General features: G+C 36.6%; 1 protein-coding gene across 2 annotated transcripts in view; it reads right to left on the bottom strand.

Moving 5' to 3' along the window:
• CORIN (corin, serine peptidase) overlaps nt 1–25424 on the bottom strand; it is a 117550-nt gene that overhangs the window by 64793 nt on the left and 27333 nt on the right. For both annotated transcript variants that reach the window (XM_088163327.1, XM_014887969.2), the window contains exon 4: nt 10991–11201. In XM_088163327.1, the coding sequence (XP_088019453.1) occupies nt 10991–11201 (211 nt within the window). The remainder of the gene's footprint in view (nt 1–10990; nt 11202–25424) is intronic.

Below are 25424 nucleotides of genomic sequence, written 5' to 3' on the forward strand. Positions count from 1 at the left end.
ATTGCTACAATTACAAGCCGTTTTTACAATCTTGTACTATCTGCCAAAATGACTCCTAAATAAAGTCAAATTTCTGAAATTTTTTGCCTAGTATTTATTTTGCAAATGATGAACACACTGTTTATTTCGTTTACTCTGTAGAAATTTCTTTAAAAAAACAAAACAAACCCCTAAAATGCCTGAAAATCCAGACTACAAGATCTTTTGATTTTAGCAAACAAAATTCACGCTTGGGAAAGAGAAGCTGGCACAGTGAAATAGAAGTCCTCTGAATCACACACCAGTATTTCAATCACAGCATTGCTACAGGAATTCTGGACTAACTGGAAGTAAATCATACACTGCACAGCTGCTCTAAGTATTGGTATTTTCAGGAAAATAAACATACCCAAAACAATATTGTACCTAAAGAACTGCCTTCCATTTCCACAGATGACTGTGAAAGGTACCCTTAATTTCATACAGTTTTCCAGAATTCATGTTTCCCTGTGCACTTCAGAGTATTACCAAAAGGAAGAACTCAAGAATCAACCTAAGTTAAAACTTTGTGAGCTGCATCTTATCAGGAATCCTAAAGAATCACAGGCACACTTCTCACTCACTGACATTCACGGGTCTTTTCTGTCAAGTAGAAAATCATTGTAAGCCATTATCATACTATTTCAAGTTCACATTAAAATTGTTTCACAAACAAATCTGGCAGGAGCAGATGTCATCAATTTAAAGAAGCTGTCCTACCCCCTATCAGCCTCTCCCCAGCTCTCTTCCCTAGTTCTTTATGCCAGCACAGTATCTCATGCTGTTACACAATGGGCAACATCAGTCACTCCTACTTTAAGTCAGATCAGTTTCCAAATCCAATCTGTCATGGAGCTGAAAAAATACTCTTGACAGGCCATGGAAAAGACATGGGTGAGATGGGAAATAACAAGCGGGAGAATAGGATAATACTGAATCTTTCAGCACCACTAGCATTTTATATAGCATCATCTATCATGAAACAGTAGTCTGGAACATGTTCTCCAGAAGGGTTGTGAAGCATCCATCCTTAGAGATACTCAAAACCCAAGTGAGAGCAGCCCTGAGGAGTTTAATTCTTCTTTAATGCTCGTCCTGATCTGAGCCTGAAGAAATTTCTCTCCTCCCCACCTGGTGCTTTCCACTGGGGTGTCCAACAGGGCAACAACAACTTCTGACAGAGGAGATAAACTTGTGAGAGGTAAGTATGCCTTACTAACTGAGTCCTCAATAGGTTTATAAGCCATTTGTTAATAAGATGGGCACTAAAAGAAGTTAAACATGAGCTGAAAAGCATATGAATTCTTCGAAAATTCTTTAACCATGCTTCAACCCAAAACCATTTTGTTTACTAATTGCTGCACAAGAGGGTGTACTCCTATCTAATAGAAGAGTTCTATCTACCAAACACAGATAAAATGTTACCTCATCTGTGTGAGCCCAGATACACCAGTCCAATAAGAAATGATCAGTGTTAACACTCCCAAAATGTTTATGAAAATCAAAGGGTTTACTGGAAGTTCCTATCCTACAACTCTTGCAATTTATTAAATTAAATAAATTTTATTTGTGAAAAAGCATGTTTTTCTAGAAGATAGATTAAATTAGCAAACAAACATTAACTAAAAGCCATACTAATTTTAAGAGTAATTGTAAACAATTATTTCAGTGACGTAAATGATCAATATCTATTTTTAAGAAATAATATATTATTATTAATAATATACTGCATGTGCAGGAGAATGACTTATGATCTCTAGTTAACACACCAACTTAGGAACCATAAACCACAGCTTATAATAGATAATACATACAGCAAGTCATTGCAACAACAGGGCTGAAGGCAATCAATCAATAATATATTCATTAATAAAATAACCGGCCCTCCCGATTTTCCTTTCTGCCTCCTTCCCTTCTGTGCAGCATTGTGAAACATAGTTCAGACATTTCCATGCCAGATTGTTCTCAAAAATGTTTCTCTATCTAATAACCTTTTAACTCTGGTGCATCCATAATTCCCCCCAACACACACTTTGAAATTAGATCAGTGGGGAGGGTGAAACACTGCATGAAGTTTTGATGCTGCCTGCTATGGCAAATGCTGCCTTCACATGCATTGGACCAGACACATAATTCTGGCCAACGTAGGATGCCATTGCCTGCATTTCTATATTACTTTTCTAACTTTTTATTTTAAAAATTAATTTCTTGGGGAATCTCCTCTTTCTTTATATTGATTTATTTACAAATTATACATACCTGTAATTTTAAACAGTTTGTGGGCAGGGAAGGGACAGTTCTTTGAATGTAGAAAACACATTCTTTTCAGCATCCTATTTATCTGTCCTTTTCCCCTATATTTTGTCCCTGGTTTGTCCTTCCCGACACTGCATCTGTGTAAAAGAGCTGAAATCACACAGTTAACTTCAGGCCCTGTTCCTGTAAGTATAGGATCCAGTACCTAGATCCAGTGCCACCCCAAGCTATTGGGACCCTTTAGGTCCACCCACAGCAAATGAGCCGTGACATTTACAGAGATGCTTTCAGAGACTCCACGACTTTTCAGATGTGTAAGCTAGAAATTGGGGATTAAGTTCCATAGGCATATCCATAGGTACATAAACTTTATAAACAGAAGTTCCCCTAAGGTTTTTATCTTCTAATTCCATTATCTTTCTCTTCTAACAGCCACGAGGAAGAGCTTAGTACTTATTACAGCAACTTCCCAAATAAATTTAATGTTTCAATGCTCAAACACTTGAACACTCTTGGTGATTACCGAACACTTTTCATAAGCAACCCATTTTCCCTTCTGTATTTGCCCAGGGCATTATTTAGACATCCAAAACCAGAAGCTTTTTCTTTTTTTCTTTCCCTCAAATATTATACATATCTTGAGAAAGGGTCCTCTAAGATGTGTTTGTCAACTTTAAATATAGGCATTTTGGTCCATGCCACATCATTGCCAATGTTCTCCCTAGCATTCCTTGAAAAAGCAAACTTTGTATTTGTCACCTTTATATTGGCTTGGGAGAAAGTAGCAGTGGCTCATAAGGTGATGAATATGACATGTTGATTTCATGGTGTGAGTTCTGAGGGACAATGCAAACTATAATCTTCTCATTAGCACATTTTTTCTGCTGTATGAATAACAGTAGACAAGATTATTAATATAACCCATTAACTATGAAATTATTTATGAACAATACAGGCTGCACTGAGAAGAAAGTATATCTCTAGAAATGCTATTTTGTGACTGCTGTTTCTTCAAGTTTCTTCACTTATGTCTTGGCAAGATGGTCCACTCCAATACTTCAGAGAAATGTGAGCATTCTCTTCTTTGAAGTCAGATGCAAACCAGCTGTTTCTTAGCTAAAAGTCTCACTCATGTCTCATGAAGAACATGTTATATTCATAGGTCAGCAGAAATAAAATTTTCGTTTTTGAAAAATTATCTTTCCTTAGAGCAGGAATTGGGACTTGGAAGATTTTTTTTTTCTGATCCTTTTTCTGTGCAAATATTTCATCACTTTCTGAATCTGCATATTGTAGATTTTCTTTGATCCATGTATCTATTTATTACCTATTAAATTTTCCATTTCAAGTCACCCAGATTTTATTCACTGTCTCCTCAGAAATTATGTCTGTTTAGTAGACTCACTAAAACATGTTTTCAATCATCACTTTGCATATTTGTTACTGTACATAAACACTTTCAGAACTGTCTACTGCTATTTTACAGATACCTTAGACAGTTCTGCTAGTTTGAAACCCTACTACCCAATGTATTACACCTCTCAACCATTTCACTTTCTTGTTGCTGTAAATTAGTTCTCCTTCACCTTGAATTAGTGTGCTATCAATTCGATGGCAGACGAGAGCTGACACTGAGTACTTACATTGCACAGGAAAGCCCTGCAAAATGCTTCCCACAACATCTTGACTATCTTCCATTGGCAACTCTATCCTCAATATTTTACTTATCAAAAAATTGCACCATAAAATCATTATTATAACTATTGGTTAAATTAAAGCTATTGGAAGGTTATTAACTGGTAGAAAGGACAGAATGAAAGAAAAAGATATTCATTTGATTTGCTGTTCTGGGCTTTTTCAAATAACACAGACCCAGTGTATTCCTCAGTTTTTCTGCTAAACAGTAAGACTTACATCAATTCCCTTAGGAGAATGCTTTAAATCATAAATGACAAGACACACAAAAAATAACTGGCAGGCAGAGAACACTATTTTTGTGGGCAAGCATTTGCAACACTCTAATTTTTATGTTCCTTTTGACAGGATTTGACTATACGTGCTTTTCATTAGCTGGAAGTCCACGGTTGTGTGGTTCAAGTCACATTTGCACTTAATGGACCATAACCAGATTTAAAAACTGAACACTGGATTAGGAATCAGTTATATCCAAAGACAGATTTTACAACAGTGTGGGGTTTTGTACACAATTAGTCTGCTGGATTCTGAAGGGCTGCAAGTCAAGTCATGGCAACATTTAAAACAAAAGACATGTGATTTCAAACATTCTATGTATAAATCACTTCACCCACTGAACATCACCTCGGCTTTATTTTAAATTGAAGATTCTGATCTTCTCTATCTCCCTGACAAACAACTATTGCCAAAACTACATCTGGAATAGTCTTTGTGAGTCATGTTAAATTCCTTGGGCTAAAGAGGCACCATCAAAAAGGAAGCATATTAGAGGATAAAGCAACTCCCATAGGATGTGAAAGACAGGACTGCAAACTCAGAAAACAACTGATAACCACTTATAAGTATCTGAGAGAAGCCTCCACTATATGTGCCTGGGTCATGGCAAGAACTACACTGGTTGGAGTCATGAGAAGAACATAAAGAGATAATATGGTGGTTGGAGAAAATTGTCCCACCTTATTCCTTGGTATCACTGGTAAGTGTTTGCCACCAGTTCAGTAGGGTTAATGTTTAAAAGCAAATAACACCAATTTAAACAAAAGCATCTCTGATAGGTTTATGAGAGAGGATTCTAAATGTCCTTTCAGGTGGGTTTCTCAATACCTTTGCTTCAAAAATTACTCTGAAGCTAGCTTCATAAATGTGTAGAATTTAAACATTTCTTAAAAGCTGGAGAATGGCAAAGTTCCCTGTGCAACTGTAATTTGACATATCCCACAGGTGCATTATAAATGGATAGCATAGAAGCTGGGTCACAGACTACCTATGGGATCATCCACTCAGAGGTCCTGGCAGCTGCTGTTTTGTCTAATCAAGTGGATTAAAAACAAAATTGAAGCATGCCAGTGGAGGATTGCCTATACAAACTCATACATATCCATACCTCATTCATACACAATTAAATCCATTATGGACTTTGTCTAACAGATACTGACTCACATGTATGCTGATAGCTTCCTGTTTAAAGCCTTAAAACAAAAATTCTCATTAGCTATGTAAACAAGATCCACGTGATCAGTCAGCTTTTTCTCCACCTCAACTCTAAAAAGTAGGTTTTTTATAACATATTATTTTAATAAGTTTAGCTGTTATAACTGTGATAAAATATAATTAATTTCACTGTCAGCAGGAGAAACAAAGAACATGGATAAGTTTCAAGTGAAGTTCATAGAAACAGGAAAAAGGAAATAACCACATCACTGTTCTTATTCATGGATTATACTAAACATGACAGACAGATATCTATTACACTATAAAGATTGATTCTCTTCCATTTTCTAACAGGACATTAATAAAATAGTTTTAAACTGTTGACAGCTTTTAATAAAAGACACGACACATATTTCTGGATTTGTTTTTTTGGACCTAATATTTCATCCTACTTTAGGCCCACAGTGAAAAATCACACTATTTGTTTTTTTCTTTTTATAAATTACAGAAAAAAGATTAAGACAATCAACCAGAAAAAAACTACAGAATAGAATTTGCCATTGTGAGTCATATCAGCAGTACTCCAAATAATATTTGACTGCACACAAACTAGTCACAGGTTCTTAGAACCTGTTTAGTATTAACCTAATTTTCATTAGTTAATTTATGTTTACTGTACTGTTAATTTCTGGCTACTGTTGTGTGTAGCATAGATACTACAGCACAATAAAATACATTACATATAGACATTTCCATTACAAACTCCTTTCTAGGAAAGAGTTTGAAAATCAAAGAAAGTCTTTCCCCTTCATTGTATTATTTTGCCCTTTAGAATTAAACTGAGGAGGAGAAAAAGGTTGAATTATGGCAGAGAGTTTTGTCATACATTCCTTGTGCATTAGATCACAAGTAAAGTGAATGAACAAGTGAAATTAATTTTCAGACTTCAATCAAGATAAAAAATACTTTTGCACCTAAAGATACAGGCTGTAAAGTTTTACAGAGTAGTTATCTGCTCTACTGCAAATTTCTTGCTCAGTTTTGGCTTCCTCAGCCATTAATGTCACAGCATTACTTTCTTTTCCTATCCTTTACTTGTTTTCTTCATGTGGGCTATAAACTTTCAGAGGCAGGAGGCTGCCCATCAGTGAATGTTTGTACAGCATCCAGCATAAAAAGCCATGATCTCAAATGGACTCTTTGAGCCCTAACTGAAGAGAAGCCACTTCACAACTCTGTTTTCAAAGACACATGACGTGAAAAAAAGCAGAGTGAGTAAAAATGTACAGAAATGTAAGGTGCATTGGAATTTTAGCTTGGGAGCATATTACACTTCCTAGTTTGCATTGCCCTAATACTATTTTCTAGCCTAAATTAAGCTTGATCTCCAGTGATAGGAGACTCTGAGGATCTCTCAGGGGAAGGCACTTCCTAAACTTTCTGGAATATGCTTCTACAAAGAGGATTAATATAAGTACTCAAGCTATTATTTCTGTGTTAAAGGCAGCATGACAACACAGGGGTATGAGAATCCATTAGCTTCAAATTTACATGTACATGGGGCTTCAGGATCTTAGATAGCCTGCCTACTTTTCCAAGTCTTTTGAGCAAATTTGATTATTTCATAGAGTGCAAGAAATATTAAAAGCATCAGTCAGTCTGTTTGCATTATGCAGTAATAGGCTGAGCCACTATGAACTTCTCTAATGATTCTGAATCTTTAAATTTTACATTTATTTTGGCTTTAAAATACATCCTTGTTTTTTTCCTTTTCAAATCAGAAAACATTGCAGATTAACTTTTTTGTCTTCTTGATCTGTGGAATCCAATGCATGTGAGTTGCTATAAATAAACATCCACTACATTGTAGTAACTGACCTTTGGCACACTCTGACTGTCTTTCAGTGCTGAGGGAGAATTCACTAGATTAAATCATTAATCATAACCAATAGCTCTGAGGAGAGATCTCTCTTACAACAAAAGAAGTACCAGTGTTGCATATGGTGGTCAGAGGATACAGACTATTACTACACAAAAGGATAAAGTTACTACTGGGAATTTTTAGAAGTCATTAGCTCAGCACATCTAATTGTTCTTCCACCACTGGTATTATTTTTCAGGATTGAGCCATGTTTTTGTAGCATTGCTGCTGGACTGTGATAGGACAGGGTTTTTTAAGGCTGATTTTTAAGTCGTATTGGAAAGATCTCATCCATCCACTCAAGAAGGAGGAAGTTGCATAACACCTTTACATAAGCAGTCAATTACTACAAAAATTATGGGTAAGTATTCAAAAAAGACTTACTGCACTTCAACTTTCCATTTTACATTTCCACACAGGTTTCAGTTGTACTTTCAAACTTTTTCTGTACTGGAAAGCAGTATACAGATACTGTTAAATATTTTCTTAAAAGAGCAGGGCTAGCTGATTTTATATTCAGTTGCTGAAATTAAATACAGCTTTTAAAATTAATGTATTTTTACTGTCACACATGGTTTCACTGCAGTAAGATATAGAAGAACATTTCTGAAGAGCAACAGTATTGTGGTAGCATTCAGAAATCCCTGTACCTAACCAAATACTGAATATGCTCTCTGCCTAGAAACTTAATCTCCTTCAAGTGTTATTGAAAACAATGTTTATAAATACATGAAAGATAAATGGGAAACAGACATGAGTTTAAGTATCAGAGAAAAGCTATGTAATGACAGCTCACTGGCTGCCAAAGATTAGCGCTTGTAACTTTCCCTCTTGTTCCTTCTTGTTATAATTATTGCTCCCACGGCTGCAAGCTGCCAACAGACTCTCAGCAATACCTAAGAATAGACGTCTAGGCATCACAGGAGTTTCATCTCTTCCACACTGTGTAAACAACATTTGTCAAATTAGACTTTACATACATTAGGAACAATTGCTTCACAAAACAAAGAGAACAACAAATCAAAAGTTGTGATCAGATATAGAACCACTGACGTTAGAAGGAACCAGCTGTAACTGATGGGAGGAAATAATGACGATGTCAGTAACAACTGTTCACAACATCAGTGGGTGTTTTGTCAGTGGGTGTTTGGCTGTATGCTCTAGACAACCATAGTCCGCCCCCCAAAAAAATCACTACAGCACATGGACATATCTGCATTCATTACCACCAGAAGTTTTCCACAGCAACTCTTCTGCTTCAGGATTTTTCTGCTAACCAGATTCCCCTGTTCAACAGACCTAACAAAGGATTGTCTCTTTCATTTTTGGTATCTGCATTCAGCATATGCAAAGTAACTTCCCCTGTGTTATATGTTTTCTTCTGGGTCTCACTCACAGGAGTTATGGGGGGAAGGCAGGGAAAGGGCTGGGTTGAGAAGGGAAGGGAAGGTGTTAATAACTACTTTTTGCAGATCTGATGCTCCTTAAAATAAATTTTTCTTGGCTGTGAAATATATGTGTTTGCCTGCAATAACTGGATGCTACAAAAAGGACAGTAATCACAAAAAGTCACTTACTTGCCTATAGGGAAAAAAAAAAGGTATTATTGTTTAAAGAAGAAACCAGAAGCTACATTAGGACAACTGAGGTTTAGCAAACTAGACTTAACTAACCAGCACACTGTCAATCCACTGTTATTGTTCTTCCTGTGTATTCTTATTCTGACTGAAGTCATTGCATTTTCAGTGACATCCATGGCACACTCTGGGACACAGTTACAAAAACTGAAGTCAGATTCTAACGTCATCTTACATCATTTGCAGTCTAACATTGGACTTTCTTACCCAACAGTCTGCAGGGGCAAGAATATTTTCCACCAAAAAAAAAGATTTTAAAATACAAATAAAGGAACCACTCTGACCTCTAAGAAGTAAAATAGGACATCAGAATCCAGTTCCAGCTTTTAAATTATGAATTAATGGGAGAGGATTGCTGCTACAGACAAAAATGAAAAAGAGAAAGGAAAAGAAAGGAAAAAATAAAAAGAGAAAGGAAAAGGGAAGGGAAGGAAAAGGGAAGGGGAAAGGGAGGGAAGAGAAGGGGAAAGGGAGGAGAGGAGAAGGGAAGGCAAGGCAAGGCAAGGCAAGGCAACCCTGACTCTTGAATCTCAAAGTATTTTGGTTGTCACTGAAAGCCAGAGCAAAAACATGTCTTCAGGAAAGAAATGGAAAAGAAATGTACAAAATTTATCCTTTCAGCATTTTACTTATTTGATTGTTTTAAGAGCTTTGCAGTTTTGATTCATGCAACTCACTCTCAACAGGTTTGTGAAAGTCAAATTCCAAACAAGGCAGAATAAGTGAAGCAACAGAGAAATGGCCTGTTCTGTTGTTGAGCATTTCTTATTTTGTTCAATAATTTTTACAGAAAACAGGTAGTGTAAGGCTATTTGTTATCAGATTCTGTAAGCAGAACAATTGTAATGCTTGAATTGGAGCAGAGGTGCTATAACTATTAAATAGGGCTAATTGAAAATAGCTTTTGGTAGGCTAACAAAGATATGTATACAGGTACATTTGTTTTAAACCACTCAGCCAGTCTAAAGGTCTGTCTCATTCCACTGTTAGCTGTGCTGCCTTTCCTCCCCACTAATCCTATCTATGTAAGCGTGTACACCTTTATTCTGGGTTAATTTCTTGTCACTTTAGTGAGCTCAATTAGCCAGTGCAGGAATCACTGTGATGCACTGAAGTGGCAGGCATATATTGCCTGGAGTGAGACTCTACCTTTCATTGGCAACTGAATTTTTTTTTACCAGTTCTCACAGAACTTCTTTCATAAGTATTCCATTCCTTCTAAACTGCACAGCTCTCAACTTCCTGTTCTTGTTATGTTGTTTGAAACATTTCAATTGTCATATTCTCCTCCACTGAATTTCACAATGGAGGAACCAGAAATAAAAAATGAAAACAAGGAGAAAGACACCTGTCCTCTCTCTTTTCCTCCTCAGGAACATCAAAGATGGTATACATACATTTAAAAAAATACTCTTTTTCCCCTTTTTGTGTCATGTTTTGATTTTAGATCTACTAAACTCACTGATGCTTTTTCAAATCAAACTCAATTTAAAATGCATGCACATTATACTAATGCTGTGAAATTATGTAAATGTAGAAAAAATATATGCTCCTTAAGCTTCCAGAATAGTTTATATCACCCTGAACATATCCTATTAATTTAATACCAAAAAATATATTTAAAATATTAAATTTGCTGAAGGAAATTACAAAATAAATTTGAAGTTTAACTAACAGCCACCCCAATTTATGACAATATTATATATATCCGAGGCATTATTGTTTTTACAAAGCATTCCATTTTGGCATAGCCAGATTGAAGAAATTATGCAGAAGAACTCTGGACAGGCTTCTTTAGGGAAATAAGCCTGACTGCCCTAATATCACAGTTATAGTTTATACGGTGGCAACATTTTTCTAAGAGAGCTCTATTACAGTTGGCTTATCATGGCAGAAATGTTGACAACAGCTTTGACAGACAGGAATTTTGCAATGAGGTCATAGACTGTTTGGATCTTCCCTTGTCTGATTAGGCAGGGAGCATTTTACCACAATTGGCTCTAGTCACTGATGGATTTTCATTCCCAAATACCTGTCATCACCGTCACTGATGCATTCAGGGAGAGCCAGACTGCAGCCAAACAGCATGATGTGTTGATAGCAGTTGAGACGATTGAGGTAACTGAAGAACTTCAAGAACTTTTCCATTTCAATACTTTTGACAATGGAAAAAACTGAAGTTACAGTGGTGTAGTTATATGGCAGCATTTGGCACTGGGTGTTGGTGATATTTCTGCAGGCACCTGTGAAATCAAAACAACATATTTGGAACAATAGTATGACCATTGAACAGTTGGTTCAAAGCATGTACTGAATTGACTAGTCAGTATATATAACATATAAGCAATGCTGGCATCTCACAGGTAAGATTACATTCCTTAATTCTATCATAATGCTGTCAAAAGCTAAGAAAGAATTAAACCAGAGAAGAGTAGCTTGGAAAACCAAATAATATTTTAGCTATTTTCACAATCCTCTGACTTTGTACAAAATTGGAATAGAAATAAAACAAAATCAATTTCTTTTTGACACAGCCTGGGTACAATAAAATTCAGTTGAAACTGAGAATGGAAGTCACACAGAAAAAAATGGGTCTGAAGTTGCTCTGGCTTTAGGGTTCCCATAAAGTTTCTCTTTTTGCTACCATTCTACTTTCACAAGTAGAAATTTCATCAAGTGAAATTTCTTTAAAATTATTCACAAGATCATCATGTATCTCCTGATGCACAACTGCAAGATAGTCCCTGCCATGGCATGCAGCAAGAAGCACTGACATTTTCAGCTGAGATCACGTGCATGGACTGCTTTAGATATTTTAAAATTCACATAGTCCTGACAGAGAAGGTATAGTTTCTTGGAGCTATCTGATCTTTTTGTGGTACTTACTGGCTGGACAGCAGAGCAATGAATTCAAAATTCATGGATAAGAAGAAGCAATTTTGTGGCAATTATACAATAATTTTTAAAACAAAAAAAACCCAAAGAGACTAAACCCAGGACTTGTCCCTGCAACAGAACAATCACACAAAGAAGAGTGCAAATAGTCTCTCTCCATCATTCTCATTAGGCTCCTTTAAGTACTGTAAGGCTGCAATTATGGGGAATATAAACTAGTTTTGGCAATACCTACAGGAAGGTAAGAAGAGCAGTAAATGGCAATAACAGCATGTGAAAACACGGTTGATCAGAACAGCATGGTCCCTAATTATATGGGTCATTTCTGACATTCATCTGAATTAAGAGTTTTCTGTTTAGCACCAGAAATTGCCAAATGGACTGAACTGGTAAAAAAGTTATTTCTTCTACTCCAACAATTGCAGTGCAAGTCTACAACTTCATATTCAGTCCTGCTGAAACTAATTTAAACTGCACATTTTCCCTTTTCCACTTTCCTCTTCAGGCTGTTCCTATGGACTGCACAAAATACACTGAACTAGCAGGCTGAGCTGACTGGAAATAACCACCTACCTTCTCTCCCAAAAGATAAAGCAGCCCCAAAAAAAAGCAACTAGAACTTCAGCTAAGCTTAATCACTCTTTTTAGTTTTAAAAAACTGAGTCATGGCTGTAATGACAATAAGGCCATAGTTCCTCACCCAGAAGTGACTGCTGCTTCTGGATTTATGAGGCCATGCAATGAATTCCTCTCTTCTCTTGCACCACAATGTAATTTAGGTGGGCACAGGGTGAAAGGAGAGAAAAAGGGGAAAAAACAACTGTTTCCCTTGGATCAAATAATCGGGTTGAATATCTCTTAGGCAAAAAAAAAAAAATTTCCAGGACGGGAGAAGGGGTGGAACAGTGCAGTGGCAGGAACCAGAGGGTAAGATCAGAGCTGTTCACAGCAGCTTAAGCAGTGATTTTACACAAAGTGTCATTACTGCCCAGCAACATCAAGCCCTTTGAAAGGAATACTTGAATTGCACCATCAGAGTCAATTCCTGTCTAATAAGAAAGCAAAGAACATCTTTCCTCAAAAAAAGTAATTAATAAATTTGGTGTAACTCATCATTCTTAATGCATCCATTTTCTCACTTGCACTATAAAAACACATCTGGGATCCTTCAGGTGTCTAAAATGTAATGCAGTTAAATCAGGTCTCAGTTAAAGCTAATGTAAACCTGCCTAGATCCTAGCTAGGCTATGTGGCTATGTTTTTAACAGGACTTTTATAGAAGATATGGAAAACATGTCTTTGTCTCAGGTATGCAAAGCATAACATAGTATGTGAGAAGAGTATATGGCTGAAGAGAAAAGTAGGCAGCCTGATTTTCATATCCCAAGTCAAACATCTCAAGTTTCAATTAAAAAATGATCTTTTTAATCAGAGGAGCTTTTACAGAGCATCTTTAAGTAGCTCTCAGAAAATGGAACTGTGTTCAACTTGAGCAGCAATCACCACCCACTTCATCACAGAACTTAGCTTAGCATGCCCTCAGCACTAACTGCACAGTTGCAGTCCATAATTTCACTGGTAAAGCTTCTGTAAATCAAAGGGAAAAGGGCAATATTCACCTGGCTCTTTCACAGCAGAAGTCGGAATGAACGAGGAATGAAATCTTATCTTTAATCCTAACATGTCTTTAAAATTTCGAAGAATCCCACTAAAAGAAGCAAAACAAAAGCGAACACATCCAGTCTAACTTGCATTTTGCAGGTTTGTGATATGGAAATTACCTACAGCACATCAATTTTTTTAGCAATCCCAAGTTGCCATGTTCCCCTGACCTTAAAAAAATGTTGTCATTCTCCTTGATTTCACTATTTCCTGTGTGAGACATATGGACCTATACAATGCCTTTTTTAGCTCTTCTGTCCTATTGCTAAGTATCTGCTTTGTCATAGACTTTTGCTCCACCACAGCGTTCTCACCCAGCATCTGATTTTTCCAGCACATACTTTTTCCAAAACTCACTACTGTCTTCAAAAATTTTAATTGACTATTACTTATCTTCATTTACTGTGACGTCTTGTACATTTTTTATTTCTGTTAAAACAGAAGATGGACAGATTTTCTTTGCCTCTCTGCAGATATTAATTTTTCAATATACAGTCCACTTGGGACTGAATATCTCATACTGCATTTCAGATGTTTTCTCCGTAATTTTCTTAGGATCTATCCTTTGGAATCCACACAGCAGGGAAACTTACAAACTGCTTTCTCTTTGTTTTAAGTATTGTGAGTTTAAAATCAATCATTTCGCAACTAAAGCATAGTGTCTGCAATTTTTTCCCACAAATACTAACTTGAAAATTCAATTTCCACAACTCACAGCAGCCTGCCTTTCCTGACACAATGGGTAATTTGGCTGCTGAACGTGTATGCTGGGTGACTCTTCCTTTCTAAACACATTCTCAGTTTCTTCCTGGCATTTTTTCCACACTCCTATTTGTTCTCTCCCAGGACACATCATACAGAAAACATCAACTACTCCTTAAAGAACAGCTCACAGTCCCATCACACTACAGAAGAAAATAAAAAGGATACATATACATTCTGGAGGAAACCTCCCTCCCATTTCAACTAGTAGAAAAAGCACTATTTGTGTACTCTTTAGATCCTTGGAAAAGTACACTTAAGTTCAGGATAACAGATCTTAAGAAATTTAAGAAACTAATTCGCTGGTAATAGACCAACAAAATCAAAGTAGTAGGGGTGTCATACTCAAAAATTTTAACACTACAAGAAAAATAAGGTCTGAAGGAATGGATATTTTTAATTACAACACCTGATACAGAGAGAATAAAGTACTGTTAGCATTTCTGTCAAAGGAAAATTTAGCCAATACATGGTAATGGTTTACAAGGATGTTGTGGCCTTGGTGGTTACAGCAATGGTTAAAACATATCACATCATCCTCCAGCCAAAACATTTCACTGTATTAACTCCTGTTTCATCTTTCATGGTTGTAATTTATTTTATTTATAATTAAAATAAAATTTTGGTATCATTTCTCTCACTTTATTTCTCTGGGTTTTGATTCCTCTTAGACAATTTAGTGTAAAACTTGCCTGGGTACAGCTGAGCGCTCAGCCATGAGGGCAGCAGTGCTGGGACAGCAAAATCCTGCAAAGGACACTGAGTGAGGAAAATATAAGTGTGAGAAATAATCCTTTAACACTGAGGTGAGAGAAGAAGGAGGAAAGACACTTCAGGCACCACAGCAGAAATTTCCTGTGCAGCCCATGGAAGGGACTGGGATGGAGCAGTTATCCATTCTGTAGATTTTTGAGGGCTCCATGCCAGAGCAGGTGCCCACGTCCTGAAGGAACTGCAGCCTGTGAAGGACCAGTGCTTTAAAAGGCTTATCCTGAGGAACTGCAACCCAGAGAGCCCATACAGGATCTGTTCTGGAAGGACTGCAGACTATGCAGAGATCCAGCACTGATGCGGGAAAAATTGTGAGGAGGAAGCAGCAGCAGAGTGGAGCTCACATGGACTGATCAGAATTCCATTCCCCATCCTCCTGCTCATAGTAGGGAGGAGGTAGAGGAGTTGGAAATGAAGGAGTGAAGGTGAGCCTGTGAAAGTATGGCAGGATGAGAGAAAGTGTTTTAGTCCTTATGTTTTTTTCTCACCATCCAGTTCTGGTTTTAATTGGCAATATATTAAAATAATTTTTCCCAAGTCTGTTTTGCACCTGACAGCAATTGATAAGTGATCTCTCTGCCTCTCATTTAACCTAAGACATTTCACATCTTGTTTCCTGCCTCCCAGTGTCCTGTGGAGGGGACGGAGTGAGAGAGAAACTGGGTGCATATCTTTCAGCCCATGAAGAGCAATCTGTCATAGTCTAATAAAAAAAGTCCTTTCTTTCCAAATTCAAGTAGCATGAACATAAAATTGAGAACACTTTTTGAGACACAAATGAGAACTGAAACAATTCTACAAAGTTAGTTTCAACTCACGCATTGCTGAACCATCTCCTTAAATATTTTACTTACCTAGCCTAGATCCCACTTTGTCATGTCAGATTTGGATCATTTTTATGTGCTTCTCACTGCATGGAGGTGGCCATGGCAGGGAAGATAAACTCCATGCCAAACAAGCATAACTTAAATAGACACATTGGACTCAGAGTCACATGGAAAAAATTCAGTGATGTGGGTGGGGAGAGGAAGCCTGAGAGAAGGGGAAATTATAGGTCATCTTTCTATATGGAAGGCTAGACAGAAGCAAGGAAAAGACAATGACACATCAAAGATGCATTAACAGATTAAGATCATTTGTGTAATTCCTGCTACAGGATAAAGTTCTCATGGGTCTCAGTGTCAGGTTATATTGACTATATAAGAGTATAAATCAGAGGAAAACTTTACATGGACAGAAAACCGAAGTAAAGCTGTGGAAGGAAATAGCTTCAAAAAAATCTAGACTTCAATTTTTTTCAAGCCTGATCACAAACATCTCTGTAGCACTTGTACTATTTTCCCCAGTCTAAAACTCTCAATTCCTCTAAAAAGCACTCAGTTAATCTGCAGCTGTTGGTGTCAAGATATATTCTGAGTCACAGTTAAAAGTCAACAAAGAAACATTACAGAAAGTTTGGCTATATTACTTAAAATTTACCAGTCAATATAAGTCACAATTTTCTTCAAACTTTCAGTTTGGATGCAGCTCACTTCGCTTTGTTTTTAAATCAGCTGGTTAAAGATTTTTTTTTTCTTTTTCTGCTTTCCTTTAATATTTCTCCTTCAAGATTCCTAAAATGCTTATATTATAGACAGCTGTCCTGAATTTGCCATTGTAAATAGTGAGACAATGAAAGCATTTCATTTCTTTGACAATTTCAAGCTCTTCAGTGTCTTAACGAGTCTTCCTATCTATTGGAAACCCCTGCTGTCTCCTCCCCAGAAACCCTCTTATTCTGGACACAGTGGAAATTTCTGTTTATACGACATAACCTCTCATGTACTTCCTTCTACATTTCATCTTTACCTTCTTTTCAGTTTCTCTATTGCAATATCAACTTCATCCAGTAATTACTACTACCTTGTATTGTTAATGCAGCTCTTATTTTCAGATGGAGCTTTTTGTACACTATTTGTATACTATTTGTATACTTTCTTCTTGGTCCAAGATCTCAAACATGATCTAACAATTATGACATAAAACGAGTGCATATTACCTTTCAATCATGAGTGCAATTTACTCTTCTACACACTGCTTGTGATTCTTCGATATTTTCTGTTACTTGGATTTCATCCAATTTTTCTGCACTTAATGGCTTATAGTTTAGGTAAGGATTTTGAAAATTATGTACACAAGAACTTTAAAAATACTTATGAGGCTGTAAACTATTCAGATGCATATAATTTTAGCATATTTTAAAATTTATAACGACTAGGGGTGCTTTGTTTGGATGAATATCTTAGTTTTAAAGAACCATTACACTTTTATGTCACTTGAATCTCAGTTCCATTTTTTTCCATCATGGAATGCTGAAACACTTAGAACACCAATACTGCAAATGTACCTTTATCTAAATAACAAATTAAACACTTGTTTTAATCAGACTACCTTGTCATCCTACCAAATTCAGTCTATCTAAATGAATCACACGTGTTTTATATGCGGTTAAAATTACAGACGTTAATGAAAACATTACAAAGACTGTTTTTAACTTTATTTTCCTACATATTTTGAATCACTAGTTTGAATATTTGAGACTGCCATACCAAGATTTAACATCTTTCATTGTATATCCAAAATGAGATATCCAGTTCTAAAAGGCATCTATCTCACTAGAAGTACACTATTTTAGTAAGCATTAGTTGTATGCCTCGAATCAGAAGTCAGGTTTGTGAAAACTTGCAGAACCTCTCCGTCAGACCATGGGTAATTAAGGGAATTCTTAAGTTTAGTACTGTTCTAAAGATCCTGATAGAAGAAACTGCTTAAAATTCTTTATATCCTTGCATGTAGGGATAAAAGTTAGTTATAGACAACATGGACAATTTTTTTTCAGAATTTCAGGGTACCAACAGACCCTATTCAAATCAACACAGGAGGTACATGCCAAGTGACATTTTAAAAGCCATAATTGGCTTATTTTGAATTTCAATCTTGAGGCTAGACAGCTTCTCTACTGTGAGCATCTTTTAAGCATGTGCTGAAGTGCTGTCTGAATTGGAATGAAGTTAGCATATGCTCAAGTGTTGTTCTAAAGAGTGCCCTTCCCTTTTTAAATATGTCACTCTCTTGACGTCTGTATTTGTGTGATTTAATGTGAATCAAGACACATTGTCACCATAACATTGGAAAAATAAAAAATTTGCTACAGAGACATCTGTCGATGGAGAAGGTTCCAAATTCTTCATGACAAGGAAAGTGGAGTGAAAGAAATTGAAGTAACACAATGAATGAAGAGCTGAATGCCTACTCATCTGTGGTTCCTGCTAGGATTCTCTTCAATTGCACATATTCCTTCTGTATTTATTCAGGTACATTTGCACAAAATCAAAACAGTATTTTAAACTTCTACTCAAACTGATGCTTAAAAAGGAACGTCATGTATAAAGTACATGTCAACTGCCTCTGATTAGCTCAAAACTTCTTCCAGAATAATAGACACAATTCATTTCTGCAACTCTATTAAATAAGTATTGAATGATAACTGCAAAGGAGTAATTTCAATAATGATACTATGAACAAAAAAGAAGTTATAATCAGTAAGAAGCTTATTAAATATAAATCACATGGTTCAAAAGCATTTATTTCTTAAGGTTTTTTTACTGATGTACATCAGGCATCATGTTTCATTGTCTTACAACTAAGCACAGGTCCTCTTACAGAACTAAATAATTCCTTTATTACATATTCACCTTTTTAAAAAATAGCATAAAAAGTTGTAGTTTCAAGATGAAAATTAATCTCTAATTCTTAAAGATGGCAACTTACTGGAAAGTAAATTATTTTACAGCTATCTTTTTCTAAATTGATTTCAACTACTACCACACAGTCATTTGCCAAAAGAAATCAAGAGACCGGTGTTTGCTTTGTTGCTGTCTCCCATTTATATCTGCTCTCTGTTAACAAAAAAACAAACAAAAAACCCAACCAAACAAACAAAATAAACACCCCACTAAAATGATAAGGGGTTGTTTTATCACTCTCAAAATTTGTAACATCCACATAGAAAACCAAACCCACTGGTGACAGAATCACCACTTCCACGACACTTCTCATTTCCTTTGTAACTGACAAACGATTCAGTTGTACCGTGGAAATAGAGAGCTCATACCTAAAAGCATCCATTAAGTACTGAAAAAGTGAAGGAAAAGACAAATTAACTCCATACTCGGGTATTATCACAATATTACAAACAACAGCAAGGTCCTCATTTCTAACAGCCTCTCCTGATGAGATCAAAATATCCTTGAAGGGTTGACCAGTAGTTCTCTTTCAAGAGGGCTCCCACAGCCAATAAACTTTTGGTAAATACTGTGTCTGTAGACAACACAAAACCAAAAGTGTGTGCAAACAGCAATACCATCATTACCAAAATGTCAAAATTATGAAGGGATGGAAAACAATGCAAAAAGAAGCCCCTACACTAGCTGTGAAAAATAAGCATTTCTCATTTGCTAGAACAGAGATTCTATACAGTACACTGAAAAATGAAACATGGACTACAAAGCACCTGAGTGAAAGCACTAATAGCTTTTATTTTAGTTGACAACGGGCATAAATGATCCTGTAGACTTTGGGAAATTATCAGAAGCAATTTACACATGACATGTATAATGTCTTGATCCCTAAAGAAAGGCTTAAGAGGAGTGCATTTATACAGCTTTAACACAGCACAAAGACATAATCTGAAGACAAGCAGTAGTAAATTTGTTACATTTACACGTGGGTAGACATTTGACAAACTCTGTCTCCTGAGGGCTCAGTAACATTGATGGCAATCCACAGATATAAGCAAGGTACTTCCCGAGTAAGTTTCTAACAGAAGGTCATGACTTTTAAGTCAACTGACACAGTCAGAAAAACATTTCACAAGACAATTGAACTGATGCAACGGTGCAATACTGCTTCCTTTCAACCATGTGTGCTTGCCATTTTCTTTGAAACAACTTCTGTGCCAAACCACCCAAGACCTAACTTAGCCAGTGTTAGAGCTGAGTCAGATCACTGAGCAAACAAATGCCACAAAAAACATGCAGCACTGTTTGGTTTGGAGCAAAGGGAATGGGGACACCTTCTCAGTAACACCAGCCTTTAAAGGAATCTGACTCATAATAGTTTAAGTGGAGAAGAGGAAAACAAACTTTTGAACAGCAAATCCAATCCACGGATCTGAAACAAAAGTCAGGCACCAGGACTAGCTGAGAACAACTGCTCTGCATTTAATTTCATTCAGCTAATGAATTATACAATTTGAAAGTGATTGTCTACTCCCCCTTGTGCTCCACAGGTACCAAAGGGAGAGTTGGTGAGGCTACTGACCACCTGCAGTAGAGAGAAAAACCATTCATTATCCCCCAGGTCACAGAGAGTGGATTAGTCATGAGGGAAATACAACTCATATTTTAGATCAGAGGTTAAGTGTTATCATAACTATTTTTTTAAGGCAATCTATACCAGCTGCTTCAGAGTGGAACACCACACCCAGTCTGCCCCAGACACTTCTTTCTCAGAGCAAGTCTTAAATTCTAACTCAGCTATTCTTCTGACCAAAGAATATTGCACAAGGCTGGACACTTCATCAAGTCACCTCATTTTTTGGAGCACTTCTCTCAGCAAGTTGCTTCCAGATGCTGCTCTTCTTGGCTGAAGCACATACTTCTTTAATCCCTTGGGCAGGCACAGCTGAGAGCAGGTAAACTCAAGAGCCAAAGCTGAGGCTGAACATGTACCCCCCTGCAAGCAGGCCTGTGTTCCAGGTCTGGTATTTTGACTAGTCATTTCCTAATTACAGAATTCTTTAGTGAAATTGGAAACATATTTCTAAGGGCCTACCATTAAACAAAAGGCACATATTGAAATTAATTTTACAATTACATCTATCATTAGAGGCCGCATTCCATGCTACATGCTACATTAAGTTGGACAGGATTTTGCTATTCTTCTGAAACATACGCATGACTTTACCCCTCTTGATAGGCCTTTCAAAAAAAAAAAAAAAAGGGATAAAAAATTCCAGCCTCCAGTGGAATCAGGCGGGCATCCAGATGTTTTTGGCTGGATTTTTTTGGTGGGCTTTTCTAACAAATGTTTTCAATAAGTGAAAATTAATGCTAGCTTGATTGACAACATTGAATTATGTACCAATACTGCAATACTGTTATGTTCAAAACAAAACAAAAACCCCACAGCGCTTTGTAAAACATTTTAAATAGTTTAGGTTATGAAGAGGTCAGCATAGAAACAGACTGTGCCTGAGCTGTCCACTTCTCTCTGGTTAATCACCTTTCTAGGATAGCCATTCTTGTGATCTATTTAATAAGAAATTAGGCTTCTTTTTCCAAAGTACATCTCACAATGATAACAATACCCACCTCAGTTTCAGACAAAACTAACACAGCAAACCCCTCCCTGCAAAATCTGTCTAGAACCTAAGAGCAGAATACAGCACCTCACTTGAAAAGCAAAGCACTGCAAGTACACACACAGGTGCAAGTACACAAACAGGTTGTTTTCCAACCTGCAGCTTCCCATATGGAAATTCACAGGGGAAGTTTAAGATCTGGGTGCTGATCTTCAAAGCCCCAGTTAGCTAAGGCTGATCAGTCTAACAAATTAATTGTTTTCCCTATGGAAAATTCCCACAACTGTATTTTCCAGAGGTATGTATGTGCTTGTTTCATTATGGTCATTGTCTGTAAAAGATCATTTGTGTTAGCTAGAAATATTACAGCCTAGATCATCTGAATTTGATCGCCCACTTGGCAAAATATGTGTTGAAGACATGAGATACAACTTCCTTGGCCATTTCTTTATCCAACTGCTACTGACTCTCCTGTTTATAGCACTGAAGGTTTCTTTTAAACATTGCATTTTTAAAACATTGAGTGAAGGCCGCATTCTTTTTCTACCACTAGAGTCTAAATGCTTCTGTTCACAAACAAGCCTAGCTAGCTACATTAATGCAGTTATTTGTTATGTGAACAAAGAAGAATTCTGACAAACTTTCTCAGCCTGTGCAATCAGAGGTCAAAAACAACCCTATTTTTTAGTGTGTAAAAGGAAAGTGTTTAAGAGCTTAATATGGTTAAGTTTGTTACAGCTGTATGTCAGTTCAGGTTGCATTTAAATTTTAGGAACATGATGCCTGCAAGTTGCTTCTGCAAACTAAAGTTTTAAATCCTTGTACTTCAACTGCTTTTCACAGAATAGGAATTTATTTTCAAAATAAATCTACTAAAAAATATCAATAGCTTCCTTCAGTACTCTCTCTTATAGTTCATTGTTTGCCTGTATCAGAGAGAAAGTACAAGTTTCCCCATGAAAATCAGGATTAAGTGATCTTAAATACCATTAAAGCAGCTGTAATGTTAAACTTCTTTCAGCCATGCAAAATGTTCATGTTCTACTCAATTTTTTTATACCCTAGAATCACAGAACTATTGGTAGAAAGAGGCCTTTGGAGGTCTCCACACAACCTGCTGCTCCAGGTGAGATTGCTGCCAGCACATTGTCATCCATGACTTTTGTCTGAGTCTTGGAAACACTCAAGGAAAAGGATCCCACAGCTACTGTAGGCAATGACTTCTGCACTACCCATCCAGTGAAAAAGATTTTCCTAATTTCTAGTATGAAGTTATTTTATTTCACTGGAGAGTACAATTTTTAAAATTAGCAGTCATAATAAAGGTGAGAAATACAGATTTTGTGTATGGATTAGATAAATTAATCTTTGGCTGTATTTGGCTGTTTATCACTTTCTCAAATTCCTATCCCTACAATGATTTCAAACCATGGTACTCATTATATTGTTCTTGAATTTCACATGATCGTGAAAGATGACAGTGACTGCAAATCACCCAGTTGTATTAATGCTCTGACCTTCCAGTATTTTGGCAAGGGTTTAGAACTTATCATTTTATATTAATAATGACTCTGGATCCACACCTGGCTGCATTCTAGGTGTTATAATCCATATGAGACCATGTAGAAGCACAAAACAGATAAACTTTAATCAATCATAAAATCACATACTGCTACCAGATGTAAGGTTACCTTTGGAAACAAAGTGATCAATCACAATATAGAACAGAAAAATATATATTAACATAATCTTTTTTGTTGAAATAGCCACACAAATACTTTTTAAATAGTTTCAGACAAGATGATGGGTCTGAAACCAAAGTCAGTGCCTGCAATTCTCAAACAATTATCTTCAGATATGCCTTGCTTCATTGTTCCTATCCTTTAAAGTTTCATTAAGCATTTCATGTCTTGCTTAGCCTCTTGGCCAATTCATGATTCAATTTGATAACAAACATCTGTTTAAAGCACAAGTCACAAAGTGTAAAAACCCGTGATGAACGCAAAACAGGCATAAAGCTGAAAGTCTTCCATTCTTTCAAGTTTTAAAGGGACACACATCCTCAACTCCAGAAGCACGTCATTTAAACTAGAACAAAGCTGACTTTACTTCCAAAGTTGTGTAGAAGTGGGAATCTCTCACTCTAAAGGAAATCACACCACTGAAAGGCCAAAGAGGAAAGACACATACAGCTTCAAGGAGGGTATTAGTCATTCGCAGTACTCACTGCATTAATCCTAACAAATATTTGAAGTCTACTAGATATCTTACACAGAACATTGTTTCATCAGACTGAATTTGAGGAGATGAACTACAACCAGAAGAACTGCAATCATGAGCCACGAATTTATTAAAGGGAATTGAAATCACAAGCTTAGCTAGAGGTAAGCATATGAAAATGTTAACAACATCATTAAAATTTCATATAAGTATCTGAAGATTTTGGCAAACTTGCAGCTACCTGACAGCAGTGACACACCAGGTGATAAAAACTGGCAAGCTTTTTTTCCCTTGTAAACATTAACGGTAGTGAAAAATTGCTCTATATAGTGAGTAATGGCTTTTAAGAATCTTTTGGATTTCAGTTAATACATTTTACATGTCAGAAACTTCACGGTTTCCTTTCCAAGCTATGCCCATGTACTCATAAGAAACAACAGTGGTAAACTGATGAAAACCAGGTTCTTGATAATGAATTTAGTGAAAATCCACATGCTTCTCTTCTAGCTTACTAATTTTGCCCTGAGAAATGCAAATACAATTTTAAATTTCTTCTAGGGAAGAAAAGCAGAATGGCTTCAGTGATTGAGTAGTGAAAAAATGCAATTTTAAATAAGAACTATTTTGCCAAAATTTTACAGGAGCTCTTTTCACTATCTTTAATTTTGAGAGAAAATGTAGGTATAAGTGAGGTAATGAAACAGACTGTACCAGTGGAAGAAAAAACACTCTTGAGCATGAACCCAAGCACCAACAAAATTAATAGTTACCATATTATTCTATTCATGCTTGCATTTGCATGGCAAAGATACAATTGAGTGGTTAAATTCCTCACCTGATAATTAGGACACTGCTTATATTCTTCTATGCCAATCTGAAAAACCAAAACCATTTTCCCTTCAAGAGAACATCTTGAATTCTTTTTTATTTTTGACGACAAGAATACCCTAAAAAATTAGCATGGGTCCAGTGCTGCTATTACTCATACATAACTGAGTCTACTCCAACTTGTATATAAAACACAAATTGAGCTAAAAGACAAAATTATTTATTAGATCACTGCTGGATATACTTTGGATTAGGGAGACTCAAGCTTATGGACTGATTTGGGATGCAGTTACCAGATACCTTAGCTTCAGCAGAAAAAAATATCTTTAGTATGAGCAGCAGCACAAGGAAGAGACATGGAATTTCTTGTTTCTGCACCACTTGCGATATATTGTGTCCAGCTATCCCCACGCTGGTTTTCATATTGCTCTTTGCTAGCAAACAGAAAGGTGAGTCAGACCCTCTCTGTAGTAGTAGTGGCAGAACACAAAATTCTGTGTAGTAGAATTCTAGCAGTGGCAGAACCCCAAATACATAGTAGGAAATGCTGGGTAGCAACAAAGAGATTTATTTAATGTATAAATTGTATATCGTTAAGTGATAAAAGAATTAGGGTAACATCTAGGCTGAGTGGAGGATTGCTAACAAACTTAAGCCACTGTGTTCGAAAGGTGAAAAGACCCAAAGTTCCTCTGCACTTAGGGAGAATAAAAGATGCAAGCAAGCAAACAAAAACCCTGTGCTTTTTGAAACTGATACAGTGACTCGCTTTTACGAGAACACTTTCCCACTTCGTTCTTTAAAGCAATCGTTTAGGGCTCAGGGAGTGTTCACCTTCCTCTACACTTGCGCAAGTGACCGTGTTTCGCTCCCCGGGAGCGCCCGCTGCCCCGCTCCTGTTCCAGGCCTCACTTCTGCCCCACTC

Source organism: Sturnus vulgaris, chromosome 4 (assembly GCF_052056855.1).
Source record: "Sturnus vulgaris isolate bStuVul1 chromosome 4, bStuVul1.hap1, whole genome shotgun sequence".
NCBI classification, from domain to species: domain Eukaryota; kingdom Metazoa; phylum Chordata; class Aves; order Passeriformes; family Sturnidae; genus Sturnus; species Sturnus vulgaris.